Source organism: Podarcis raffonei, chromosome 1, assembly GCF_027172205.1.
Source record: "Podarcis raffonei isolate rPodRaf1 chromosome 1, rPodRaf1.pri, whole genome shotgun sequence".
In the NCBI taxonomy this organism is placed as follows: Eukaryota; Metazoa; Chordata; class Lepidosauria; order Squamata; family Lacertidae; genus Podarcis; species Podarcis raffonei.
The window spans coordinates 7,266,078-7,292,619 of NC_070602.1; the positions used below are offsets into that span (position 1 = coordinate 7,266,078).

A 26,542-nucleotide genomic window follows, 5' to 3' on the forward strand; every position below is an offset into this window, starting at 1 on the left:
TTTATTGTGTCATGCCAGAAGTACATTTATTAGAAGTACACATACATTTATTACATCTGTCTCTGAGCAAAAAGAAACCTTGTGAGCAAAAAGTCCTGCCATACACATATATTCTTTTCTTGGAATCAGCTGGAGGTCTTGCAATTCCCATCTATCTTCAGACTGATTGATGTACATGTACCCTATTTCTTAAACTAAATAACTTGAGAAGCAAATCCTGAGCAGGGAAGAGGAGCTCTTTCAAAACATCCAAGTAGACTGAATATTTTGTCACTGCAGATGGGGGGGGGGGGACAGGAAGTGCGGTTAGTCAGCATATCTGAAGTATCTGCATTCTTTACTAAGACCTTAAGTGTAAATGTCTTGGAAGCCACAACCAAATAGTACTTTCCTGCAGAATACCAGCTTTCTGATTTTGGCATACAAACTGTCAGGGAACTGACATCAAAGATCAACGGAGAGGGAAGTCGCTCCGAGGATGCAGGGGAGGGAACCAGCAAGGAGAGAGGGAGAGCTTCGGCTGGGGAAGGAAACCAAGGTGACACCAGGAAGAAAGGGGAGGCTGAGAGTACTTCGGAGGGAAGGCTCCGAGACTCTGCCAGTGAGACCAGTGGGGAGAGCGCAGGACCTCCGCTTGGCACGCCTACTCTGCGCAGAAGGCTTCCGCGCAGAGAAGCTAGGCGGAGACTGGCTGTCAAGGAATTTTTATGTTGGAAGAAGTTCAGGAAACGCCCACTGACGGATTCTGGCAGTGATTAAGACAGTCGCGTTTGCAAGGCGCTGTCAAACCAGGGAAAGTTTGAGCTATATAACCTGCTTGGAGCAGTTTGGAGTTTTACGCATGAGCAACACCATTTCCCATTACACAAACTATAGGGGGTATTTTTAGGAGGGGGAGGGCACGGGTGGTAGATGAAACCAAACAGGATACTGATTTGATGGCCTTTGTTCTCTTTCTAGATCAATTAATCAGACTCGCAGAAGCAAAGAGGAAGTAGAATGTCTCGGGGGGGGGGGTGAAAAGAGAGAACAGTTAGTTATTACTATTAGGAAGGACATTACCAGCATAAATGCTCACCAAAAAATAGCACTCCCACTAACCCGGGGGGGGGACGACCATCATCCAGTCAAGTCAGCCAGTCAAGGTTTCATCACATGGCTGCCTTGTATGAATACATGCAAATGTATTGAACAGGTAACAACACTGCACAAATAAAATAAGAACACCTGTGTTTTTAATGAGTTTCATCAAAGATGCAAGTAGTACAATAAATGCTAGGGAGAAAACAATGGACCAAACAAAGAAATAAACCAAAAACGAAACACAGACAACTCAGTTGGATAATACAGGTGTTTGACCTACAGGAAAACAGAGCTTTGCCTCTGTTAGTGACCTACCCAGTCAGTAAAAATGCACTGTGTAACAGTTCAATAAAACACTAATTTCTATCAACACCTACTGCTCCCAAGCATCTTCATGAACGTACTCATACAAACCCAACCCATCAATACAGACTTATTCATTTATATTTAGTCACTATATAGATTTTCTTTTCCTTCAGAAAACTTCATATTTTAAAAAAAAGAAACCATAAATAGCAAAAGTAGATCACGATCCACTAGAAATAAGAATTCCAAAATCCACAGCTGGGCAAAGCTTTCATGGGTCTACCTTCATATGTTATAGCTTCTCAGCTCCAGGCTGAGAAGAATAATTAAGAATATTTCTTACCCCTGGAGACCTATTTATTTATTTATTTGCATCTTTGTTACATTTGTATCCTGCCTATCAACCAAAAGGTGTTCAAGGGAGTTAAAGCATCAGCAATAACAAGAACACAAGTTAAAGAACAATTTCAACACAGCAGTCCAGAAGGAAGTGAGGAAAGGGAAAACAAAAGGTTAGGTGTTAGCAGCAACAAAGAATTATCTTTCAGCATCCTGACTGGTGCTGGTGTTAGGGATTGTGTCCAGGTATGGCAAGCATGACTGGCAGACTGTGCAGTAATGTAAAGTGGCACTGGACTCTAGTGGGCATGTTGCAGTTCTTGCATTATGATGTTTAACTTTGTAATTTTAGGCGGAGGAGTGGGCAAGATGGTGCTGGCTGAGCACAGGATACCAAATAGCTGGTACAGTGGTACCTCTGGTTACGCACGCTTCTGTTTACGTACGCTTTGGGTTATGAGCTCCACTAACCCGGAAGTAGTTGCTCCCGGTTGCGAACTTTGCCCCGGGATGCGAGTGGAAGTCGCACACCGGAGGCGCACTTTCACTAATGGCACCTCAGGATAAGAACCGTTTCAACTTAAGAACGGACCTCCGGAACGAATTAAGTTCATAACCAGAGGTACCACTGTACTAATGTAACCAGGGGCACAACAATTCCCATTTTAGCTGGACTGTAGCTCTAGAAGGCAGATTCTAAATCCCTTGAAATACATGTGCGCTGCATCAAAGTATTACACCTGAGAAACAAAGTCAATCCTAAGGAGAAGCTTTTCAAGTGCCCTTTTAATATACTGTATCTTGCATAAAAATTGATTCTTTGAAGAGGACAGGATGCAGAGGGCTAGGGCAGTTTGAAAGTGTGTTTGTCACTGAAGGTACTTTCTATCACCTTTGGTGGACGTGCCCAAGGATTAAGGCCTTCTGGGAAACGATATATAATGAAATTAAGAAGGTGCTTAAGTGTACCTTTCACAAAAAACCAGAGGCTTTTCTCCTGGGCATAGTGGGCCAATGGGTGTCAAAGAAAGATAGGACTTTCTTTATGTATGCTACAACAGCAGCAAGAGTGTTACTAGCAAAGTATTGGAAGACTCAAGAACTACCCACACTGGAAGAGTGGCAGACGAAGGTGATTGACTACATGGGACTAGCAGAAATGACGAGCAGAATCCGTGACCAAGGGAAAGAGACGGTGGAGGAAGATTGGAAGAAATTTAAACTTTATCTTAAAAATTCTTGTAAAATCATTGAGTGTTAAAATGTCATGGGTAAAGCATAGCAGATTTGCAGCGATAAAGGATTGGATATGAGGAAAGAAAAGGGTTAAAGAAAGGAATTAATAAGTAACTAAGACCAGGGGTTGCTGGAAAAATTTAAAACAAGGATGCAGAAAAGGGAGGCATGGGGAAGTCGTTGAAATTGGGTATATGAAAAAATTTTATGAAATTATACATGTTTATATGTTTGTTTGTTAGTGTTTGTTGTTTGTATTGTCTTATATTATATGTTGAAAAACCAATAAAAATTTTATAAAAAAAAAAGAAAGTGTGTTTGTCACCTACTGTAAATATTTCAGTATCCTCAAAGTATAAGAACTCTTTCAGAGCAATAGGCCACCAGCAGTACCTTTATCTCTCCCCCTCCCTTTTTCTTTTTCTAAAAGCAAAGCAGCTAAAGGTATGCAGTCTATTTTAAACATTTATATATACTATAGAGGCAAACTATTGGTTGCCACTTACTTATTTTACTGCCTTTACATACTGCCTTTCTGCTGAGGAACCCAAGGTGGTTTACAATTAAAATGTTAAACAAACAAATGGTACAAAACATTTTGAGGCTGACTTCAGGAGCTGATATCCAGGCCTGAGCTTCTTTTCTGCCTTCCCTTATGGCAGAGAAACCTGGGCTTCCATGCTTCTGTTACTTATACAGTGGTACCTCGGATTACATACGCTTCAAGTTACATACGCTTCAGGTTACAGACGCTGCTAACCCAGAAATAGTGCTTCAGGTTAAGAACTTTGCTTCAGGATGAGAACAGAAATTGTGCAGCAGCGGCACAGCAACAGCGGGAGGCCCCATTAGCTAAAGTGGTGCTTCAGGTTAAGAACAGTTTCAGGTTAAGAATGGACCTCCGGAACGAATTAAGTACGTAACCAGAGGTACCACTGTACATCCTACTGACTTCATATATTACTATATGAGGACAGAGATTGCTTTGCATCAGCAACATCATGCCAGAAGTAAAAGTAAACATGCACACTCAAACAGCATGCTTAAAATCACCACCCATTTTGATTCTTGCACCCTGTACTTATAAAAATGCTTTTCCATCCTTCTCAAGGATAAGCAAGGGGAAATAGATTCACATTTAAAGGCAGACCTACCTAATTCACACATTCTGAAACCATACAGAAACTTAAACAGTCATTCTTTGAAATTTCCACTCCTTCTCCAAATCTTGCAATGCAGTTCTCCAGCCAAGTAATGCATACAAAAATATAGTGAGGTAAAGTGTGCATAAAAATGCATATAATTATTTTAAAAATAAATTTTTAAAATGGCATTATAATGGGAGGGCAATTGCTTTGCAAACATGTGAATATTATGACAAATTTGCATGGAAAAGCTGGTGAAATTTCATGGCTTTTTTTTTAAGGAAACTGATGTGAAAGTGTGTATAACTGAACTTAAGATTGGAAAAATGAGAAACTGAGAGAAACCAAACTGGACAGATTCAGCTATCCTTAATACTAAAATAAAGTTCAACTGACACTGTGTGCTTTGTCAGAAGCATTTTAAAAGTCTTAGTACCTTGCAAAAGACTTTTGAGTAACCTTAACAGTTATGGAACAAAAGAAGTCCTAAGAAACAGGAAACACAGAGTAGGAAAAAAATCAACGGTTCAGTGCTATCCCTAGGGATTGAAATTGGTGCCTGTGCCTATATATGTTTTAGAAACGTGCATGAACACACATACAGCACATGGATACAGACTTGCTGACTGGCTAAGTCTCTTGCACTTCCTAGGTTTCATATCTGAGGCAGGCTGCTCTGCTTCCCAATTAGTGGACCAAAGTATTATATATATTATCAGGAGTAGGCAACTCTGCCGGATATTCTTACAAATCACAAAGATAGTCCTTCTCAACTAGTTGTTTTACTGGTCTGGCTTAATTTACAGGAGCATGCATTTTCTTCATCACAGTATCAGCCACATAAAAGTATACAAGAAAGCCTTTCTCACACATTTACTACCACATTACTTATATTTACAAAGAATTCAAGCTAGGCTACTGGGGAAAGGTCATTAAAATGCATTTACAGCAGCAATAACATGCTATTTTTGGCAAGTGTGCACAGTTCTTCCAGCGCAATTAATTTTTCCCAAGTTTACATTTGTACAGAGAACTATCCCTATACAGACACGTCTGAATGTGAAGCAGTCACTGAAGGGTAGAGATAACTCAATCAGACAGAAGGTCCGAAATTATTTCCTTTAGTATTGCTAATGACTCACTTCAGTCTTCTTATATTTTTAAAGTTATTTCCAGCACAACCCGTCTTTGCTATTTAAGGGAAATTAGCTAGTTTTATTTGTTTCTTTGCTTGTTTGTTTATTATTAAACAGATCACTTTACTATATCTACAGTTCAGCAATTGTCACAACAAGATGCACTGTTATGATTACATTAACACCTCTAAACCACAAACCATTCAAGTTATTTCTAATCCTCCAAGGATGTGATTATCTCATTCAAAACCTTGTTACCTGGAGTTCTTCATTTTAAGTCACTGGTAATAGCATAAGATTACACAAAGATTACTTATTCTGTAATTTTTTTAAAGAATGCTGAACAGATGTTCAAGCTGTTCTGTGATTATTTCCTACTAATGATCCAATTCTGGGGGAAAAATAGCAAAATGCTATTTGTAGCACTGTACTGAATGATTAAGCATCTTGAAAAAGGAAGAGAGGAAGATGTTTTGAGTAAAACAACAACTTAAAATCTCCTCTTCTTTTTCCAAAATAGACTACTATAAATTGGTTCAGGCTCAAGCAGAAAACCTCACCCTCAGTCCGCTCAACAGATTTTTGTTGTCCAGATATTCCAGCCCTAATGGCACCTTGTGTTTCAAAACGTGGTTTGCTACAATCCAGCCAGGAGAGGATTAGATGTATCACTGGCATAGCTGAAGAACTGCTTCAGTAAAAAGCATAAATCTTCTTTAATATCAGTGTTATTAATATTGGTGGCTGGTACTTTTATAAAATAATTAAAATTGTGTATCAGTTACATAGATATAGTTTAAAATCTCAAATGCTTCACAACACACAGCTGGGGGAGGTGGGCTTTCGGGGGGGCACACAGCACAAACCCCTAAATCCAAGACTGCAGACTACTGAGAAAGGGGACACACATTGTTTTTATTATTTCACAATGCAGTAAAATACAGCTACAGGATACATTTGTTCATAGAAAGCAATCAGTAAGAATATCCCTTAACAAACGTTTTGAAACTAAACCAAAGTTCAAATTGCAACCAAAGTGTCCTGCACCTCTGTACTTTCAATTACTATTAAAAACCACAACAGCTAATTCCTTTCCATTCCAGCTGTGACCAAGCAAGCAGCTGCAGCACAAAATGAATCTGTCCTACCTAATTAAATTAAGAATTTGACATTAAATGGGAGTTCCAGAAATGACACAACCTGAACAGCACAGCTGAGGTTCCCCCTCTGCTTTCAGCATGCCACCACTCCAAGTAAACCACTCTCTGCTGTTCATAGGCGCCGACTCCATGGGGCTTGAGGGGGCCCGAGCCCCCTCAAAAATTCGTTTGGGGGGGCTCCGCCCCCCCAATAATCTCCGGCGCCCCTCCAGCAGAGCGCCATCGCCGCCCCTCCCCCAGCCCAAAATGCACAGGGGGGGCGGGCTGCATGCCTCCTGCCCTCCCTCCCGAGCAAAAGCTCCACCCAATTTCCTTTGGAGCTGATTAATAGGCGCAGCACGCTCTCCCCTATTCGCTCACGAGGAGGCGGCGCCACTTTATTTGCATATTCATGAGCTTATTTATTATTCATGAGCTTTCCCGGGCCCCCCCAATATTTTTTATAAGTCCGCGTCGCTGCTGCTGTTAGCAACTTAACATGGATTTTTCCACCTGAAACTGCTGAGATAAACAGCTTTGCCACATCTCAAGCCTTTCAAGTATTTGAAGTCGTGTTACATTTTCACAGCGATTGCTAAAATAATCCATTCCTTAGTAACCAGATTTTGACAGATTCCTTGTGCTGCCAAACACAGAATAGTGTTAAGAAACTCACACCACAGGCTACAAAGGTTTACCAAGAACAGAAGGCTAAAGTAAGAGCAGTTTTCTGCTGCTGGCTTTGTTTCAAGCCCACTGATCCTGAATCCTTTCGGATATGTCCAAAAACAGCTAATGCTTACTGGAGTGTACTCCAGAGCCTTATTTCATAGGCGGGGTGGGTTTTCCATGCAGAGGACTATGCTTCACAGAGTGTTTCATGCTTTGTTTATTCGATCAAACAAGTTCACTTGCCCGCTGTACATCATATGCACGCTCAGCTATCGAGATTAAACACACTTGCAGGGCTTGCTGGGGCTCAGTGAACATGGGCTTAGATGCCTTACGTTCAGCATCAGTTTCTGTGGCACTCAGCAGCGAGGCTCCAAGCTAGGACAGCAGGGCTGAAGCATAACACCAAGCGGATTACACAAATAGCCCCCTCCCCATGAACTGGCAGTGAAGGAGGAGTGTTGTCCATCTCTTATATATCCCGCCCCCCCCCCACATCTGCCATCCACTGTGCATCAGCAACACCACATAGCATCTGGGGAAACAAAACAATGTCTAGCACAGTAAATAATACACTGCCAGGAGTCAGGAAGTGGATGGCACGAAGCCTTTAATTACAAAGAGCATCATAAAGGCAGGGAGTAGCCATCTGCAGACTAGGATCTGTGCAGAGATGGATAATCTCCTTTTGCACATTCCTCTGTATGTGACGAACTTAGAAAAAGAGTCTGTCACCATCTCTGCTGCTGTCATATTGCATACTTGGGAACGTTGCAAGTTTTCTTTGAGATCCATCCAAGCTGGAAGCAGCTCCTGTATCTTACGGCACTGATAGCTTTCTCCCTTGCCCTGAAACAGTGGCATGCCTGAGAGGGCTAAGCACACAGCCCTCAGCTCTACTGCTCCCATGTAACAAGCCAAGCTATTATGCCTGGCAATCCTGCAGGCTCAGCCAAGATAGGAGGGGGAATTCAGTCCTAGATACATATTAGGCCAGAGGCAAACACAAGCTCCAAGGGAACTGACTAAGCTGTGGGTCAAGGATTAACCAAAGCACATGTCCTCCTGACAAGCTGTGACTAACGTCTGCAGAAAGCAAGCCCCACCCCCCCAACAATTGTAGGGCTACACAACCAGTCCCTAACCCCAACAACACACACGCAAAAACACAAAAGCCATGCTTGTTGGCCAAAGTTTAAGAAGTCCATTGAATCCCCTCCTCACTTCACCCTGGGGGTGTTTTCTTCCAGAACAGTGCACCCTCCCACATCCTTACATCCCAGGAGAAAATGAGGAGCAGGCAGCTGGAGGATCAACCCCCCTGTTAATGAATGGGGGCTCCTCTCCTAAAGCCAAACATGAACGAATCAACTTTAGGATCTGTCTCTATCTGTTAACTTCAAGCACAAAGCATACAGGGCCCCAGGCGTGCTAGCACCTGCCTGCCCCTCCCTCTGCACCCTTTCCACCCCTCCCACATGCAAACTACTCCTACCCCTCAAGCACACTCACTAATCCTCCTGATTCCCCCCCATCCCCCCCTTACTTCTCACACAGACTAGACCCCCTTTAGCTTCTTTCCCTTTGCAGGGGGTCTTCCTCCAGCCACCAAACTCCTCTTTACCTCCTCCCTGCCAGCTGACACACAAGACTCCTCTCCCGACAACGAACACACACACACACTCCTGGCAGATGTCTTCCCATCCCACCAACAGCCCCCAGAGGCTTTCCTGCTTCCAAAAATTAGGGGGGGGGGAGGGAGAAAGATGTAATTTTCCAAGGGAAAGCAACCTCACCCTCACCCCAAGAGCTAAACACAATCTTTTCCAACCATCCTTTCCCGAGATCCCTTTGCATCTCAAAGGAAACACAGTCGTAGTAACAGATATATTACTATTTTATGCCATAGATGGGTGGGAAAGAACACAGGAGATTAACACATATCCTCCCTTGCACGCCCAACGCTCCCCATCACTTTAGGGGTCTCTCTCATGGGGCACGTCGGGGTCTCACTCCAGAGTCACTTCCCAGGGGAAACCCTTCTTCTCTTCCCTTCCCCCCCTGCACGTTCCTCACCTCCACCCCTCCCTTAATTGGGGAGAAAGGGATCCCCAATAAGACCTCACCCGCCCAATATATTACTGACTTCTCTACACAAATGCACAAGGGTCCTGGCTCCCCTCGCGGGCACTCTCTCTGAACAATCCCCCCCAAAAAAAAACATTGTGGGGGTGCCAGCAGCCCTCGCCCAACAGACCCCCCCAGTTTTCTCCAAGACAAACAAGACCCCCCCTAAGTATCTCTCCACTTTATCAACATCCCCACACCCAGGCCAACTCCAAGGGCTCCCCCCCAAAAAAACAGGGTCAGGAAGGCACCAAGGGACACCCCACTATCAGCATCACGTCCCCCCCGTTACTCAACACACCCTTCAAAAAAGAGGAGACCCCAATCTCTGAACAGAACCCCACCAACAGGACAGAACAACACACTTTCACACATTGTCAATTCACAAGAGGGGGATCCCTCAACAAGGCCGATCAATCACAACAGGCACCCCCATAGTAAACGAGTCACCCACCCCTCAAAAAAGACCGCCCCCCCTGGAATTTAACCCACCCTTTCTATCACACACACACACACACACACACAATGGGGGTCCCCCCACAAACAAGCCTCTCTCTCAAAAACCCCCACACAACACCACCAGGCAGGATTCCTCAGGAAACACGCGCACACACGTGAACGCGCGTTCACACGACACACACACACAATAGAGGGGGGGCCCCACAAACAAACAAGGGTCCGCACACACACACACACCCCATCGCAACGGCACCACCGGCGGGATTCCTCGCGAAACACGCGCGCACACGTGAACGCGCGTCCACACGAGACACACACAGACACAGAGGTGTGCGCGCGCGCGAGTTGACTCACCCGAGCACCACGAGCTCCCCATATTTGACGGGCTCCTTGTTGGGCGCGCAGTGCTCCTCCTGGCTGGGAGAAAACATGGGGCCGCCGCCGCCGCCGCCGCCGCCTCAGCCTCCGCTATAATCCCATGCGGGGCAACAACAACCACAACAACAACAACAAAACCTGACGCGGGGCGGGTAAAACGAAGAATAATAATTTATTCTTGTTATTTATCTATATAAAAAAAGAAGTCCGTCCGGCGTCTCTTTCTTCCCCTCCGCTTCTCGGCCCTCTCTCTTTCTTTCTTTCTTTCTTTCTCTCTTTCTTCCCTCAGTCAGTCGCTCGGTCGGTCGAAATCGTCCCCCGTTTCCCCCACTCTTCGCGCGCCCGCCCGCCGCAGACTCCTCGCTCTCCCCTCCTCAGCGAGCGCCCAGCGACAACAGCCCCCAACTGCCGGAGGGGGAGGTCGGGAGAGACCAAGTCAGTAAGCGCCGCCTCCGAAGAGGGGGAGGGGGAGGAGGCGTGGAATGGCCCCGCCCCCTCGGCTCTCAGCCTCTCCTTCGACACCCCCCTCCGTTCCCGTCCCAAAAGCCGCGATGGTATCGTCCGCTCTGTTATGTAAACAGAGGAGTAAAGGGGAAGGGAGGGGGAGGCGCTTAAAGGGCCCGCCGCCTCTTAAAGTCAATGCCGCCTTTCATAAACCATAGGTATAGGATTGGGAGTGGGCGAGGAGGAGGAGCGCCCCCTATGGGCGACGTTGGAAACTGCGTGAAATTATTATTATTATTATCATCATCATCATCATCATCATCTATATTATCTATTATTAACTATCCTCCACCTGACTCAAGGCGGTTTGTAGGCAAGAATAGGAACAGCTAAAAACACAGCTGTGGAAATAGCCATCAAAACATAATTAGAAATTTATAGAATTAAAACTAGATACAGATGTATATCTATATATATGCAGGTGGCACTGTGGGTTAAACCACAGAACCTAGGATTTGCCGATCAGAAGGTCGGTGGTTCGAATTTGACAAGGTGCCCCATGATATTCTTGTAAAGAAGCTGGTAAAATGCGGTCTTGACTATGCTACCACTCAGTGGATTTGTAACTGGCTGACTGACCGAACCCAAAGGGTGCTCATCAATGGTTCCTCTTCATCCTGGAGAAGAGTGACTAGTGGGGTGCCACAGGGTTCTGTCTTGGGCCCGGTCTTATTCAACATCTTTATCAACGACTTGGATGATGGACTCAAGGGCATCCTGATCAAATTTGCAGATGACACCAAACTGGGAGGGGTGGCTAACACCCCAGAGGACAGGAACACACTTCAAAACGACCTTGACAGATTAGAGAACTGGGCCAAAACAAACAAGATGAATTTTAACAGGGAGAAATGTAAAGCATTGCACTTGGGCAAAAAAAATGAGAGGCACAAATACAAGATGGGTGACACCTGGCTTGAGAGCACTACATGTGAAAAGGATCTAGGAGTCTTGGTTGACCACAAACTTGACATGAGCCAACAGTGTGACGCGGCAGCTAAAAAAGCCAATGCAATTCTGGGCTGCATCAATAGGAGTATAGCATCTAGATCAAGGGAAGTAATAGTGCCACTGTATTCTGCTCTGGTCAGACCTCACCTGGAGTACTGTTTCCAGTTCTGGGCACCACAGTTCAAGAAGGACATTGACAAACTGGAACGTGTCCAGAGGAGAGCAACCAAAATGGTCAAAGGCCTGGAAATGATGCCTTATGAGGAACGGCTAAGGGAGCTGGGCATGTTTAGCCTGGAGAAGAGGAGGTTAAGGGGTGATATGATAGCCATGTTCAAATATATAAAAGGATGTCACATAGAGGAGGGAGAAAGGTTGTTTTCTGCTGCTCCAGAGAAGCGGACACGGAGCAATGGATCCAAACTACAAGAAAGAAGATTCCACCTAAACATTAGGAAGAACTTCCTGACAGTAAGAGCTGTTCGACAGTGGAATTTGCTGCCAAGGAGTGTGGTGGAGTCTCCTTCTTTGGAGGTCTTTAAGCAGAGGCTTGACAACCATATGTCAGGAGTGCTCTGATGGTGTTTCCTGCTTGGCAGGGGGTTGGACTCGATGGCCCTTGTGGTCTCTTCCAACTCTATGATTCTATGATTCTATGATTCTATGAATCCCCGCGACGGGGTGAGCTCCTGTTGCTCGGTCCCTGCTCCTGCCAACCTAGCAGTTCGAAAGCACGTCAAAGTGCAAGTAGATAAATAGGTTCCACTCTGGCGGGAAGGTAAACGACGTTTCCGTGCGCTGCTCTGTTTCACCAGAAGCGGCTTGGTCATGCTGGCCACATGACCCGGAAGCTGTACGCTGGCTCCCTCGGCCAGTAAAGTGAGATGAGCACCGCAACCCCAGAGTCGGTCACGACTGGACCTAATGGTCAGGGGTCCCTTTACCTTTTTATAGATATATATGTCACCTGATTATGTGTATATATTATTATTATTATTATTATTATTATTATTATTATCATCATCATCATCATTGTTATCTTATTTTTATTATTCATAAAAGTCATATGAAACACTTCATCCATAGACGTCAGAGCAGTTCATGGCAGAAAAATACAAGATAAAAACTCAAAATACACAACAAAAAAGAAAGCAAAGCAATAAACGGTATAGAATCATAGAATAAAAAACTGTAGAGTTGAAAAGGATGCTGAGGGTCACGTATTCCAACCCCCCGCAATGCAGGAATTTCAACAGGATCATGTACACACACATAAAAAATCTATGCAAATCCATACAAATTATTACAATTAAAAACAGCACAACACCAGGCCTTTCATTAAAACTGTAGAGCTAATGCCAGCAAGGAAGGCAGAGCTCTAGGGCTACTGAGTGCACACTGCCGCATAAGAGGAAATATTGACTTGTGCCAGAATAGCTTTCCTTCAAAGATTTAGGCTGTGTAATATATATAATAATAATAATTTATTATTTATACCTCGCCCGTCTGGTTGGGTTTCCCCAGCCACTCTGGGCGGCTTCCAACCAAATATTAAAAACAATACAGCGTCAGACATTAAAAACTCCCCTAAACAGGGCCACCTTCAGTTGTCTTTTAAAAGTAAACTAGCTGTTTACACATTCTCCCATTGACTCTGGTTTGTGCTGGTTTGGAAAGCAGTGTCCACATTTAATATTATTTGTTTTATTTATTAAATTTATATACCAACCTTTATCCAAGGAGCACATGGCCAATTTCCAACTCTGTGATTCTGTGTTTTTCCCCAAACCAGCTTTGATCCAAACTGAGAAAAGGAACAACCTAGCTGTGTTTTTTAAGTTGGTAATGTGTACACAGAAGAAAAGTTTTGTGCACCTGTTTAGAATAGCAGTAGTGTTTGGCTATCAGCATAAACCCCACCACCAGAGACTGCTTTCTGACCTACAGCGGATACAGGATTTAAGCAAACTTTCTTCCACCGCCACCACTCTTCTGCTCAGAATGTCAGCCACCAAGCCTGTTTTTCAATAGAGTATACAGAAAAATCAAGGGAAAGAAATATCCAGCTGCATGTAACCTGGAGTCTGCCCTAAGAAGGGCATCAAAGGCAGAGAAGAAGTGCCGGTTTAAATCCAGTGTGGCTTGTTTGGGGGATCAAGAAGTTCGGTGTGCAGCTGAGGTAAGTGACTTTTCTTCTCTGGGCTTTAATTTATCAGCAATTGGAAACGACAGTTTTAAATTCTCTGGTCTCAACCGCTTCCATTCTGTTTCATCTTCTGAGATGAAAATAAATTGTCTTAACTGCTGGATTCTTTGTTCTTCAGGGAGTTTTATTTTTTTTTTAGAAAAACACACACACTTTTTAAATGAACAGTTTAAAGTGAAAATGTTTAAAGTCCATGTTCCCTCTTTGGAGTCATTTATATGCTGTTTTATCTTTCCAGCCTTAACAAGTATCCTGAGCTTTACAGCTCTTTCTCTTTAGGGAGCTGAGCAGGGTTATTATATCATTCTTTTCTCTCTTTTTTATGTAAAGGAACATTTTTCTCCATCCTTCTCTCTCATTTTTTGGTTTGGACTTGTGGATAAAAGCAGTTGATCAAATTATTAATGTCCGTTGGGCTACGTGACAGACAAGTAGATATACCCCACTGGTTAGTGGGGTAGAAGTGGAAGGATCATTAGGCGCGAGTGATCATGCTCTTCTGAAGTTTACTATACAGCGGAAAGGAGCAGCCAAGCATACTAGGACTCAATTTCTCGACTTTAAGAAAGCCGACTTCATAAAACTTAGGGAAGTGCTGGGTGAGATCCCATGGACAGTAATACTAAAAGGAAAGGGAGTTCATGATGGCTGGGAGTTTGTTAAGAGGGAGATAGTAAAAGCACAACTTCAGGCAATACCATTGAGACGGAAACATGGAAGGTGCCTAAAGAAGCCAGGGTGGCTATCTAAAGAACTTTTAACTGAGTTAAGATTAAAAAAGGATGTGTACAAAAAATGGAAAAGGGGGGAAACCACCAAAGAGGAATTCAAACAAATAGCCAGCACGTGTAGACACAAAGTCAGAAAAGCTAAAGCACAGAATGAACTCAGGCTTGCTAGAGAGGTTAAAAGCAACAAAAAAGGCTTTTATGGGTATGTTTGTAGCAAAAGGAAGAACAAAGAAGCAGTGGGGTCACTCAGAGGAGAAGATGGTGAAATGCAAACAGGGGACACAGAAAGGGCTGAACTCCTCAATGCCTTCTTTGCCTCAGTCTTCTCCAATAAAGAAAACAATGCCCGGCCTGAAGAATTTGGAGCAAATGATTCAGCAGAGGAAACACAGCCCAGAATAACTAAGGAGATAGTACAAGAATACTTGGCTAGTCTAGATGTATTCAAGTCTCCAGGGCCAGATGAACTGCATCCAAGAGTATTAAAAGAACTGGCAGATGTGATTTCAGAACCACTGGCAGTCATCTTTGAGAATTCCTGGAAAACAGGCGAAGTCCCGGCAGACTGGAGGAGGGCAAATGTTGTCCCTATTTTCAAAAAGGGGAAAAGAGAGGACCCAAATAATTACCGCCCAGTCAGTCTGACATCAATACCAGGGAAGATTCTGGAGCAGATCATTAAGCAAACAGTCTGTGAGCACCTAGAAAGGAATGCTGTGATCACCAATAGTCAGCATGGATTTCTGAAAAATAAGTCGTGTTAGCCTGGAGAAGAGGAGGCTAAGAGAGTCCACTGTTAGAATATTCCATTCCACCTTAAGAACAGATGTGTGGATTGTTGTATGTCACATGTCTGTTTACACTCCAGCACTGCTTGCTGGGAACGTCCGTTTTGTGTATAGCTATTGCTTATGCTTGTTGTCTTTGTCCATGGGGTTTTCTTGGCAGGGATACTGGAGTGGCTTGCTGGTTCCTGCTCCAGGTGGATCACGTTTGGTCAAAACTCTCCACTATGACCTGTCCATCTTGGGTGACCCTGCACGGCATAGCTCTCTGAGTTATTCAAGCCCCTGCGCCATGGCAATCCAGTGATCCATTAAGGAGAAGGGGAAGAAATGGAGTCAGTGAGAGATTTTATCTTCTTGGGCTCCATGATCACTGCAGGTGGTGACAGCAGTCACGAAATTAAAAGGCACCTGCTTCTTGGGAGAAAAGCAATGACAAACCGAGACAGCATCTTAAAAAGCAGAGACATCACCTTGCCAACAAAGGTCTGTATAGTTAAAGCTATGGTTTTCCCAGTAGTGATGTATGGAAGTGAGAGCTGGACCCTAAAGAAGGCTGATCGCCGAAGAATTGATGCTTTTGAATTATGGTGCTGGAGGAGACTCTTGAGAGTCCCATGGACTGCAAGAAGATCAAACCTATCCATTCTTAAGGAAGTCAGCCCTGAGTGCTCACTGGAAGGACAGATCGTGAAGCTGAGGCTCCAAGACTTTGACCACCTTATGAGAAGAGAAGACTCCCTGGAAAAGACCTGATGTTGGGAAAGATGGAGGGCACAGCTGGGGCAGATGAAGGCATCTGGTGCTGCTGCTGCTGCTGCACCATGGCGTTTCTTCTCTGTGTGCTCCTCCCAGCAGTAATCCTTCCTCTGGTCACTCCAGTGGATGCACAACCTGTCTGTCTCCAGGCTCTGCTGTTGTCTGCAAGGGATTCCCACAGGGCAGGGTTGGCTTTGCCAGCCTTCATACGTCACGTTCGCAGACACCTTTGTTTGAATAAATGCGCAGTTCATGGTTACTATTCTGAATATTAGTGAATCTGTCTATTTCGGGTTCTCTCCATTTCCAATTTTTCCACTTGATTTTGGTCCTCCAGATTTCCACATCAGTTTGCTGCAACAAGAAGAAGTCCTTGTGAAAATTCCCCATCGTTTCAGTGCAAATTCCTCCTAATACAGCACACATTTGTATGCAATTTCCACTAATGTAAACATTTTTGCAGCTCAACTTCCCCCTAATATAACACATTTTGCTATATTTTTTTCACTAATAGATGCACACTTAACCCTGATGCATAAGCATTTATGTACATATTGCTTGGCTGGAGGGGAGGGGTTTTAGCTCCTTCTGGGATAGTTTGTCCACCTTTCATAGAATCGTAGAATTTTAGCCCCCACCCTGCACTCAGCTCTCACCTGTGGCTCCTAGAAGCTGCCAGCATGCCACAGCGGCCACACCCTGGGAAATGGCTTTGACTGGCCAGCAAAACCAGGTGAGGATAGCCGATGGCTCTCAAACCCTATTTGAGTTATGGACTTTCAGGCTGGTGCAAAGGCTTCAGGAACCCAAAGGACTAGCCTGCTTGACTGAGGGGTTTCCGGTTTCCTTGACTGAAATGATCTCCAGCTCTTCATTTCCCTGGTGCAGACCTGCCTCTGTCATTTCCAGAGATAAGGAAATGTGGGGGAAAGCAGCTAATCTTAAAAACACTGAGGGTTTTTCTGGCGTCTTCCGAGGGAGAAGGGAGAAAGATGAGATTTTATTAAAAACCAGGAGCTGAATTATTACAGATTTATCTTCTTTATTAGGCCTGGTTAGCGTTGAAGAAAGCTGTGCCTGTAACTCGCTGTCAGAGAAAGCAAACACGTTTTGGCAAGCAACGTGAGAAATCAAACCAGCCGGCTGGCCTTCATTGAGCACCCCCACATTTTACTCCAATGGCAAACACCTCTTCTGCCTCCTCTAAATCAGTCTCACTTTCCATGTCCCACAGGCTGTCCCTAGAGCAAGGGGTGGGGAACCTCAGCCCCCAGGGGCTCCTACACGGCCCTCCACGTGCCTCAGCCTGGCCCCCAGGACACTATACAGCCCATGCCCCCTCTTCCAAGGTCACACTCTTCACCAGCCCCACTTTGCACCCTCTTGTCTGGGTGGGGTGTGTAGACTAGGCAAAAGTGGGCGGAGAAACATTGCATCGCAGGGGGTTGGACTAGATGACCTTGGGGTTCCTTCCAACTTTACAATTCTATGATTCTGTGATATGTGGCTCTAATAATAATAATAATAATAATAATAATAATAATAATAATAATAATTTTTATTTATACCCCGCCCTCCCTCAGGGCGGCTAACACCTGATATAAAAACAATTGATTGAAATACAACTTAAAAACAAGATTAAAATACAACATTAAAATGCAGCCTCATTTCAGTAGAAACTCAAATCAAAAACTTTTTGGGGGATGAAAACGTCAAATCTTCACCAAGGCCAAGTATCCAGACTTACATGGGCCAGAAAAAAGCCAGGGAAGTCCCCAAATAGGAGTTCCATCTCAGAAGTAGAAAAGAAAAAGGAAAGAGGGGGAGGGGATCAAGTTGATTCCAAGCCAAAGGCCAGGCGGAACAAGTCTGTCTTACAGGCTCTGCGGAAAGAAATCAGATCCTGCAGGGCCCTGTTCTCATGAGACAGAGCGTTCCACCAGGCCGGGGCCAGTCTCGAAAAGGCCCGGGCTCTGGTTGAGGCTAATCTGTCTTCCTTAGGGCCCAGAACCTCTAAGGTGTTGCTGTTTAAGGTCCTCCGTGGGGCTTATCAGGAGAGGCGGTCCCGTAGGTACGAGGGTCCTAGGCCTTGAGGGGCATTAATACAGAAGCAGGAGCCTTAGCTCAGGGGAGAACGAATGTTTGGCATGCAGGTTACAGGTTCAATCCCTGGCATCCCCAGGTAGAGTTGGGATAGATTCCTGCCTTAAACTCCCAAGAGCTACTGCTGGCTGGTGTCAACTGTGCTGAGCTGGACGGCATACCCTCCAACTGGGATGCACGAAAAACCAGGACGCACATCTTCCGTGGCTGGGCTCCCATGTGAGTCACGTGACCCATGCAAGATTGCGGCCGCAAAAGTCATACTTTTGGGAAGCTGGGCTCTCTGACAAGAGCACAGCACCCAAAACCGCACATTTTGAAGATAATCTTTATTGATTTTATGATTACATACTATACATATACACATTACTTTACATTTACATTTACTCCTAAGAGTTGACTTCCCTCCTTCCTTCTTCTGGCTTTTTTATGTCGTCTCTAAGTTTTTCGCATTGTCTTTATCAATTTTGTATATTGTTGTTCTTCTTTCAACTTTATCCATACAGTGTCTATATAAAAATAAACTTTTCTGTATATACACTTCTTGTTGTTTTTCTATATTCATTTACAGATACAATTAGTTACCTTGATTGTATTTTACATTTTAATTCATATTGTCGTTAACATCCAATAAAGTTTCTTTTAATTTCCCATTATGAGGTTTGTTTCCATTCTACTGATTTCACTATTTCACCTTATCCTATGTATAACATAAATTTTCCCCATTCTTTTTGAAATGTTTCATCACCCTGTTGTCGAATTTTCCCCGTTAATTTGGCTACTTCCCCATATTCCATGACCTTGTGCTGCCACTCTTCTACTGTTGGCAATTGTTGTTGTTTCCCACACCTGAGCCATTTTGGGGCGCCTCGTGAGATTGTAGCTCCAGAAGAAGCACTTTTTTAGGATGAGATCACGGTGCCCCAAATGGTCACCGTGCTCTCGTGTGAAGAAACGGGGTGACCCAATTTTACCAAGACAGTTGAGGCGTATGAGATGCACCAATGGTCTGATTTGGTATTAGGCAACTTCCTATGTTCCTACAGTCCATGGAACACCAAAGGAGGGTGGAGAACAAGGCTGATGAGGGCAATTCCTGAGGTCCAGTGAGGGAGAGACTTGGATACCTTGATCCACAGTTCCTCAGCCCCTGCAGTCAAGTATTCTCGGTCTCCATTGTAGCTCCATCCTCCCAGGTTGGCTGTTGGGCTCTCCTGGGCAGGAAGAGCTATAAACAGCTTCCTGTGTGGATGGGGACTCTTCCTGGGCAGCAACAGTTGTCCTCCCTCTGGTGCGTTTCTGCTCTTTGGTGCTATTACTTGGCCCTGGCTTCACTCTAGTAGCTGCCTATGGCTCAGCCCTAACACCCGGGGCGAGCCCTGCTACACACACAAATTTACACGCCGCTGGTGGCGCTGTGGGTTAAACCACAGAGCCTAGGGCTTGCCGATCAGAAGGTTGCAGTTCGAATGGGGTGATCTCCCGTTGCTCGGTCCCTGCTCCTGCCAACCTAGCAGTTCGAAAGCACATCAAAGTGCAAGTAGATAAATAGGTACTGCTCCGGCAGGAAGGTAAACGGTGTTTCCGTGCACTGCTCTGGTTCGCCAGAAGTGGCTTAGTCATGCTGGGCACATGACCCAGAAGCTGTACGCCGGCTCCCTCAGGTATAAAGGACCGAGGCCGTTTAGGGCTTTAAAGGTCAGCACCAACACTTTGAATTGTGCTCGGCCAATAAAGCGAGATGAGCGCCGCAACCCCAGAGTCAGTCACGACTGGACCTAATGGCCAGGGGTCCCTTTACCTTTACCTTACGCTTGCTGCAACTATCCTGATTTACTGGACAGAAATCTTCTTCTGCAATACATGCTGCTGCTAAATCATTGTCCCAATTTTATTCATATTCTGCTTTTGTGGGCACTTGCAGATGACCTACTTACTGAGCCTTCATCCTGATTTGCTTGCACAAGACTTACACGGGGGTTAGACTATGCCTGGTGTTTAATTGAGCATTTGCCCTTATTTGTTTGAGGGGCAGTTATACGACTATGGAGATTCATCTTGAGTTGCTCATGGGGTTGTTGATGATTCATTCATCCCGTACTCTCCAGTGCGTTTTCCCCATCACTTTCCTAACCGCAAAAAGTCCATTGCATTTTAGGTAGATTTGTTGCATTGGGGCAGCAGAGCACTTTAATTCACGTTGTTTGAGCAAATAAAATTTCTGGTACTTTGTGAATGCTTACATTCCAAGGTGAACTGAATGACTGGAGAGTCCTTCTTTAAATTTCTTAGGTACGGATTGCTGGAGTTTCCACCCTCAGGATTTCAATTCTCTTCTTCTCCCTTGATTTTCTAGAGACGGAATCTAGTTTTTGGGCGCCTCCCATACTAAGGAACCAAGTAGCCATTTAACACATTCCAGCTGGGGAGATTCCCTTAGAACTGCTAAAACCAGTAACATATTTTAGGACAATCCCAGTTTTCTGGTGTACATTATTGACCGAAATAACACTCTTTAATTTGAATCAGATATCCAGATGTGCTGTTGCTATGGTTTTTTTGATACAATTGAATGAGGGTGTCCCTGTTTTCCAGCTGTGAAATATTAGAGAGTATGCGAGTAATCACAACGGGACATGTCTGGTCAAGTCAGAACAGTGACATTGATGTGGTGGCCTCAGAACCAAGGTTATTGCAAAGGGGCGTCTTTTTGTTGTTGCTGTTGTTGGAAACTCGTGTTGCAAAATACAAGCCTGTTGTTAGAAGCCAACACATCTGGAAACTCCACCCTTTGGGATCAGAGCTGGCTTGGCTAAAAAAAGAAGAGTTAAAGGCTTGTATTCTTCTCATTACTTGCAGAATCTACCTCGGAGATAACCTCAGGAGCCCAGGCATCCAGCACTGGGTTAATGTGGTTTTTTGTTTTCGAAAAGCTTTTGTCTGTTGTTTTGACAGTGACTTATGTGGAACTGTCTCTGCTACGGAGCTGGGGCAGCGAAGAGGGTGAGGCGGAATAATAGCCTCTTCATCTTTAAATTACATTTTCTCTACTTCAGAGCAGAGGGGCGGGGGGTGAGGGAGGAGAAGGCAGAGAGACAAGAGGCAGCCTCGCATCCAGAAAATAGAAATAAGCAATGGAAGGAGCGGCTGGAGAGGCACCAGACATTTGTTTGTTTTAGGGATAATGTTAAGGATAACCAAGTACAGTATTGCATTAATTCGATTGATTATTGATCAGTCTTAACAATTTACATATCACTTAAGGTTGAGACTGAAGTGATCAGGCAGCGATATAAGGAGCCATGCTTGTACATTAAGGTACCCTGGACCCAAGTTGTTAGGGGCCCTGTAAATTAATACGCTTTGAACTTGGCCCAGTAACAGACGGGCATCCTGTGCAAGCTCTTAAGCCCATAAATTGCTGGAGCAGAGGTACTTTGCCCCCACCAACAGTCTAGCTGCAGCATTTTACACCAGCTGGTGCTTCTGGACCTGGTCCAAGGGCATTAATAATATGAATAATCAAGTGCTTTTTTTAAAAAACGAGCTAGTCTACAAAGAGAACAGAACAAGGCCTTGTCTACAGGCTTATAATCTAGGGCACGAATGGGTAGATGTCAGCCTTGTGGGCTATGTTTGGGGGTAGGGTGGTCTATAACACCAAGGTCCATCAAGAAAACAGTAGATTGGGGGGGGGCAGCGGCAAATACGCAGGAACAGAGGTTTTCTGAGCACATGCACAATCCAGGGAATTTTTTTCCATTGCAATCAAACCTTGGTTCCCGAACGGCTCCGTTTTTGAACGTTTTGGCTCCCGAATGCCAAAAACCCGGAAGTAAATGGTCCGGTTTTCAAACGCTTTTCGGAAGCTGAACGTCTGACGCAGCTTCCGCTTGAGTGCAGGAAGCTCTTGCAACCAATCAGAAGCTGTGCCTCGGTTGTCGAACATTTCGGAAGTCAAATGAGCTTCCGGAAAGGATTACGCATCAGTATGCGGATGATACCCAGCTCTACCTCTCTTTTAAATCAGAACCAGTGAGGGCGGTGAAGGTCCTGTGTGAGTGTCTGGAGGCAGTTGGAGGATGGATGGCGGCTAACAGATTGAGGTTGAATCCTGACAAGACAGAAGTACTGTTTTTGGGGGACAGGAGGCGGGCAGGTGTGGAGGATTCCCTGGTCCTGAATGGGGTAACTGTGCCCCTGAAGGACCAGGTGCGCAGCCTGGGAGTCATTCTGGACTCACAGCTGTCCATGGAGGCACAGGTCAAATCTGTGTCCAGGGCAGCTGTTTACCAGCTCCATCTGGTACGTAGGCTGAGACCCTATCTGCCTGCGGACTGTCTTGCCAGAGTGGTGCATGCTCTGGTTATCTCCCGCTTGGACTACTGCAATACACTCTACGTGGGGCTACCTTTGAAGGTGACTCGGAAACTACAACTAATCCAGAATGCGGCAGCTAGACTGGTGACTGGGGGCGGCCGCCGAGACCATATAACACCGGTCTTGAAAGACCTACATTGGCTCCCAGTACGTTTCCGAGCACAATTCAAAGTGTTGGTGCTGACCTTTAAAGCCCTAAACGGCCTCGGTCCAGTATACCTGAAGGAGCGTCCCCACCCCCATCATTCTGCCCGGACGCTGAGGTCCAGCGCCGAGGGCCTTCTGGCGGTTCCCTCATTGCGAGAAGCAAAGCTACAGGGAACCAGGCAGAGGGCCTTCTCGGTAGTGGCGCCCACCCTGTGGAACGCCCTTCCAGCAGATGTCAAAGCGATAAACAACTACCTGACATTCAGAAGACATCTTAAGGCAGCCCTGTTCAGGGAAGTTTTTAACGTGTGATATTTTACTGTATTTTTGGTTTCTATGGAAGCCGCCCAGAGTGGCTGGGGAGGCCCAGCCAGATGGGCGGGGTATAAATAATAAATAATAATAATAATAATACGTTCGACAACCGAGGTTTGACTGTACCAGAACTGAGTGCTTGCCCCTTTTGCAAAAAATAAAAATAAAAATTCCACTCTTGATTTCCCCCAGAACTTCCTTTATTTCAGCAGCCCGACTTAGAAGGAGATGGAAACTCCAAAAGGCATTTTGTTGTTGCCATTGCTGAATAAACGGAGAGAGTCTGAGACCTACCCAATCTGCAGGAATGGAAAAGAGAGCATTAAGAGTTTGTGTGAAATTACATTCCAAGCTGCACTTTGATCTTGCTCTGATTCAGCCGTTGTAAGGCAGGGGCAGGCTGACTTCTTTGTTTGCATACCTGTGGTCCACCAGAGCACTGTAAATTTGCAAAAGAGGAGTGCGTACTCAGGACCTCTTAATGGCTGAAGCACAAGTGCCTGGACGCATCAGGCCAAGGCAAAGTTCATCTCGTCCAGCAAGAATTGCAGCAACTGGAAAACACAAAGTGGACAACTAGAAATTGGCTAGGGGTCCACCCATCACCCAACCATGACCTCCCTTCTATCTAGCCCTTGTTCCAGAGTTTGCTGTAAGCAGAGGCAAGTGAAGGCTTAACAGGCCAGTTCTCTACATGAATGGCATCTGTGCACTACGATGAACCCTGACAATGCTGGTTTTGGGGCAGTATGGGCAGTTCCCCCGCACAGGGCACCAAAGTGAGGGGTGCAACATCATCATCATCATCATCATCATACCTACATTTATACAGGTACTTACTGAGAAGATCCATAAAATCAACTGTACTGATATGTACTGAGTTGAATAGGATCCAAAATGCAGCAGTCTGATTGGTGCTAGAACAATAGGATTCAGAATGCAGCAGTCTGATTGGTCCGCAGGAGCCACCAATCCAGCTCCAGATGGAAGTGAATCCACAACCTGATTGGCCTACAGGAGAATCCCGGAATTAGCCAATCACGTGCAGCCCATTGTGTAAATAATGTATATAAAGTAGATATTGTGGGGGAACTTCCATTCCTCCTCACCACGATGAGCTGAATAAAGAGCATGAAAACCATTCTCGACTCCGAGTATATTTCATGTACCAAAAGGAATTACGAAATATTTGCAAAAGTGCATTCGCCAAATTTTGCCCTTGCTCAGGGCTCCATATTACCAGTCTGCCCCGATCCCAGAATCTCGAACAACAGGCAGTGATGGCCACCAACTTGGATGGCTTTAAAACAGAGGCAAATTCATGGAGGAGAGGGCTGTTAAAGGCTTCTAGCCATGATGGCTGTACTCTGCCAGCGGTGAAATTTGGGGCTTGCAAATTTCAGCATCAACGCTAAAATTCGGCGCCTCCCTCCCCAAGCAGGCTCTTCTTCTTATGGTCTTAACACACAGGCAGACATAGGGAGCTGCCTTATTCAGAGTCAGGCCAATGGCCCATCTAGCTCAGCGTTGCCTAGAGCAGTGCTTCTCAAACTTCTTTTCCCTGCAGACCACTTAAGAATTGCTGATAGCCTTGGGGTTTAATGAATTTTCTTTCCTGTTGTGGAAACAGTTAAATTATCTGTGCTAGAGGCTGCATGATGTGAAATTCTGTTTCTATTGCTTCTTTTATTTCTCATGTTGCGCTGCAAGAAATAAAAGAAGCAATAGAACGCCACGAAAAATCAATGTGAATATTTAACGTGGACATTAGAACGTAAGACGAGAGTCAGTTACATCGTGGGAAGCCTCGTAACAAGCTGCTGCAGGAGAGAAACTGTGAGCAACTTCTAGGGAAGAGTGTTTCTAGGACTCAGGTAAAACTGTGACGCTCCCTAGTTACTATTGCTATCGCATGCTGCATGTTGTTTAAGTAATCTTTTGTTTCTAGCATTGAAAAGTGGGGTTTGTGTTATTACATTTACTACTGTTTTGCTATGTTGTTATGAAATTGTGACTATATTCTTGCTTTGCTATGTGATTATGAAATGGTGGTATATAAACAACTCCAACAAAGGTCCGTATAGTTAAAGCCATGGTTTTCCCAGTAGTGATGTATGGAAGTGAGAGCTGGACCATCACGAAGGCTGGGCACCGAAGAATTGATGCTTTTGAATTATGGTGCTGGAGGAGACTCTGGAGAGTCCCATGGACTGCAAGAAGATCAAACGCATCCATTCTTAAGGAAATCAGCCCTGAGTGCTCACTGGAAGGACAGATCCTGAAGCTGAGGCTCCAATACTTTGGCCACCTCATGAGAAGAGAAGACTCCCTGGAAAAGACCCTGATGTTGGGAAAGATGGAGGGCACAAGGAGAAGGGGACGACAGAAGACGAGATGGTTGGACAGTGTTCTCGAAGCTAGCATCATGAGTTTGACTGAACTGCGGGAGGCAGTGGAAGACAGGAGTGCCTGGCGTGCTCTGGTCCATGGGGTCACGAAGAGTCGGACACGACTAAACGACTAAACAACAACAACAAACAACCCCAGCTCCCCTGCCTTTCTGAAGCCCTACCAGGCCACTCTGTGGATGTCAGGTCTGTTTGATGTGAAAACTCTCTTGTTCCTATGGCTAGTCAGGCAGGTTGGAAACAGAAAGTCCCAATCTGTGTCTTTCATGCGTTGTGGGTCAACTTGTCCTCCCAGCATGGCCTCCCGCAAGGAGGAACAGTAACCATGATTTCCAGCAGTTGCAGAAAATTCCTCCTTGTAACTGAAGCAACAAATGCAGCAGTTGCTTAGGAGTGTTCTCACAGCTGCAGTCAATTATCGGCAAGAACTTTAAATATCTCGTGGTTTGTGCTTTTGGGATTACTCATGCCGACTTCCTAAAGTGGTGAAGGAGGCCTTTTGTTGAAGTTTTCCTCCGTACTGACATTTACAAATAGCTCTGGCAAAAGTGCCTCTCTTTTTCCGCCCCGCCTCCCCCTTTTTCTGTTTTGCCATTGGCATCGTTGCAGTGGTTACAAAAAAATAAAAATCTGGCTTCTTGTTTTGACAGAGCAAGGAAGGGCTATATTCAGGGTTCTCATCTCATGACCCAGCCACCGTCCATGTGCTCATCAATACTGATGCTCATCACTGCTGGTGAGAAAGCCTCTGATGGTGATTGGCTGAGCTGCCCTTATGTCACAGAGTGACCGGGCAGCTGCCATTGGCCGAACTGCTTCAGTGCTGTGAAGGGAAGGGCCACAGGTCAATGGGAGGGGTCGAGAAGGGAAACAGAGAGAGAAAAGGCAGAGTGAAGAGATCCCTTGGCCTGGAGGTGGAGAGTTGCAGCATTATTTAAAGATTGTAAGATTTTAAGTTGTATTTCAATCAATTGTTTTTATATCGGGTGTTAGCCGCCCTGAGCCCGGTCTTGGCTGGGGAGGGCAGGGTATAAATAAAATGATGATGATGATGATGATGATGTTTCTATCAGCTAGAAGGCTCAACAGGGAGACCTTACATACTAGTTCACACCCTAACCCAGCCAATGGTAGTCAAGGAGTTTCAGGGACTTCTTTACTCATGAGTAGACCCCCTACTCACAAGCCACACAATCACTCTGGGTCTGTAGATGCACGCTGTCACTGCTCTTT

At 45.1% G+C, this 26,542-nt stretch overlaps 1 protein-coding gene across 1 annotated transcript in view; it reads right to left on the minus strand.

The window, feature by feature from the left end:
- PELI2 (pellino E3 ubiquitin protein ligase family member 2) overlaps window positions 1-10,429 on the minus strand; it is a 72,948-nt gene extending 62,519 nt beyond the window's left edge. Inside the window, exon 1 of the mRNA XM_053395799.1 lies at window positions 9,997-10,429. Coding sequence (XP_053251774.1) covers window positions 9,997-10,073 — 77 coding nt within the window. The 5' untranslated portion in view covers window positions 10,074-10,429. The remainder of the gene's footprint in view (window positions 1-9,996) is intronic.
- Window positions 10,430-26,542: the final 16,113 nt, after the last annotated feature.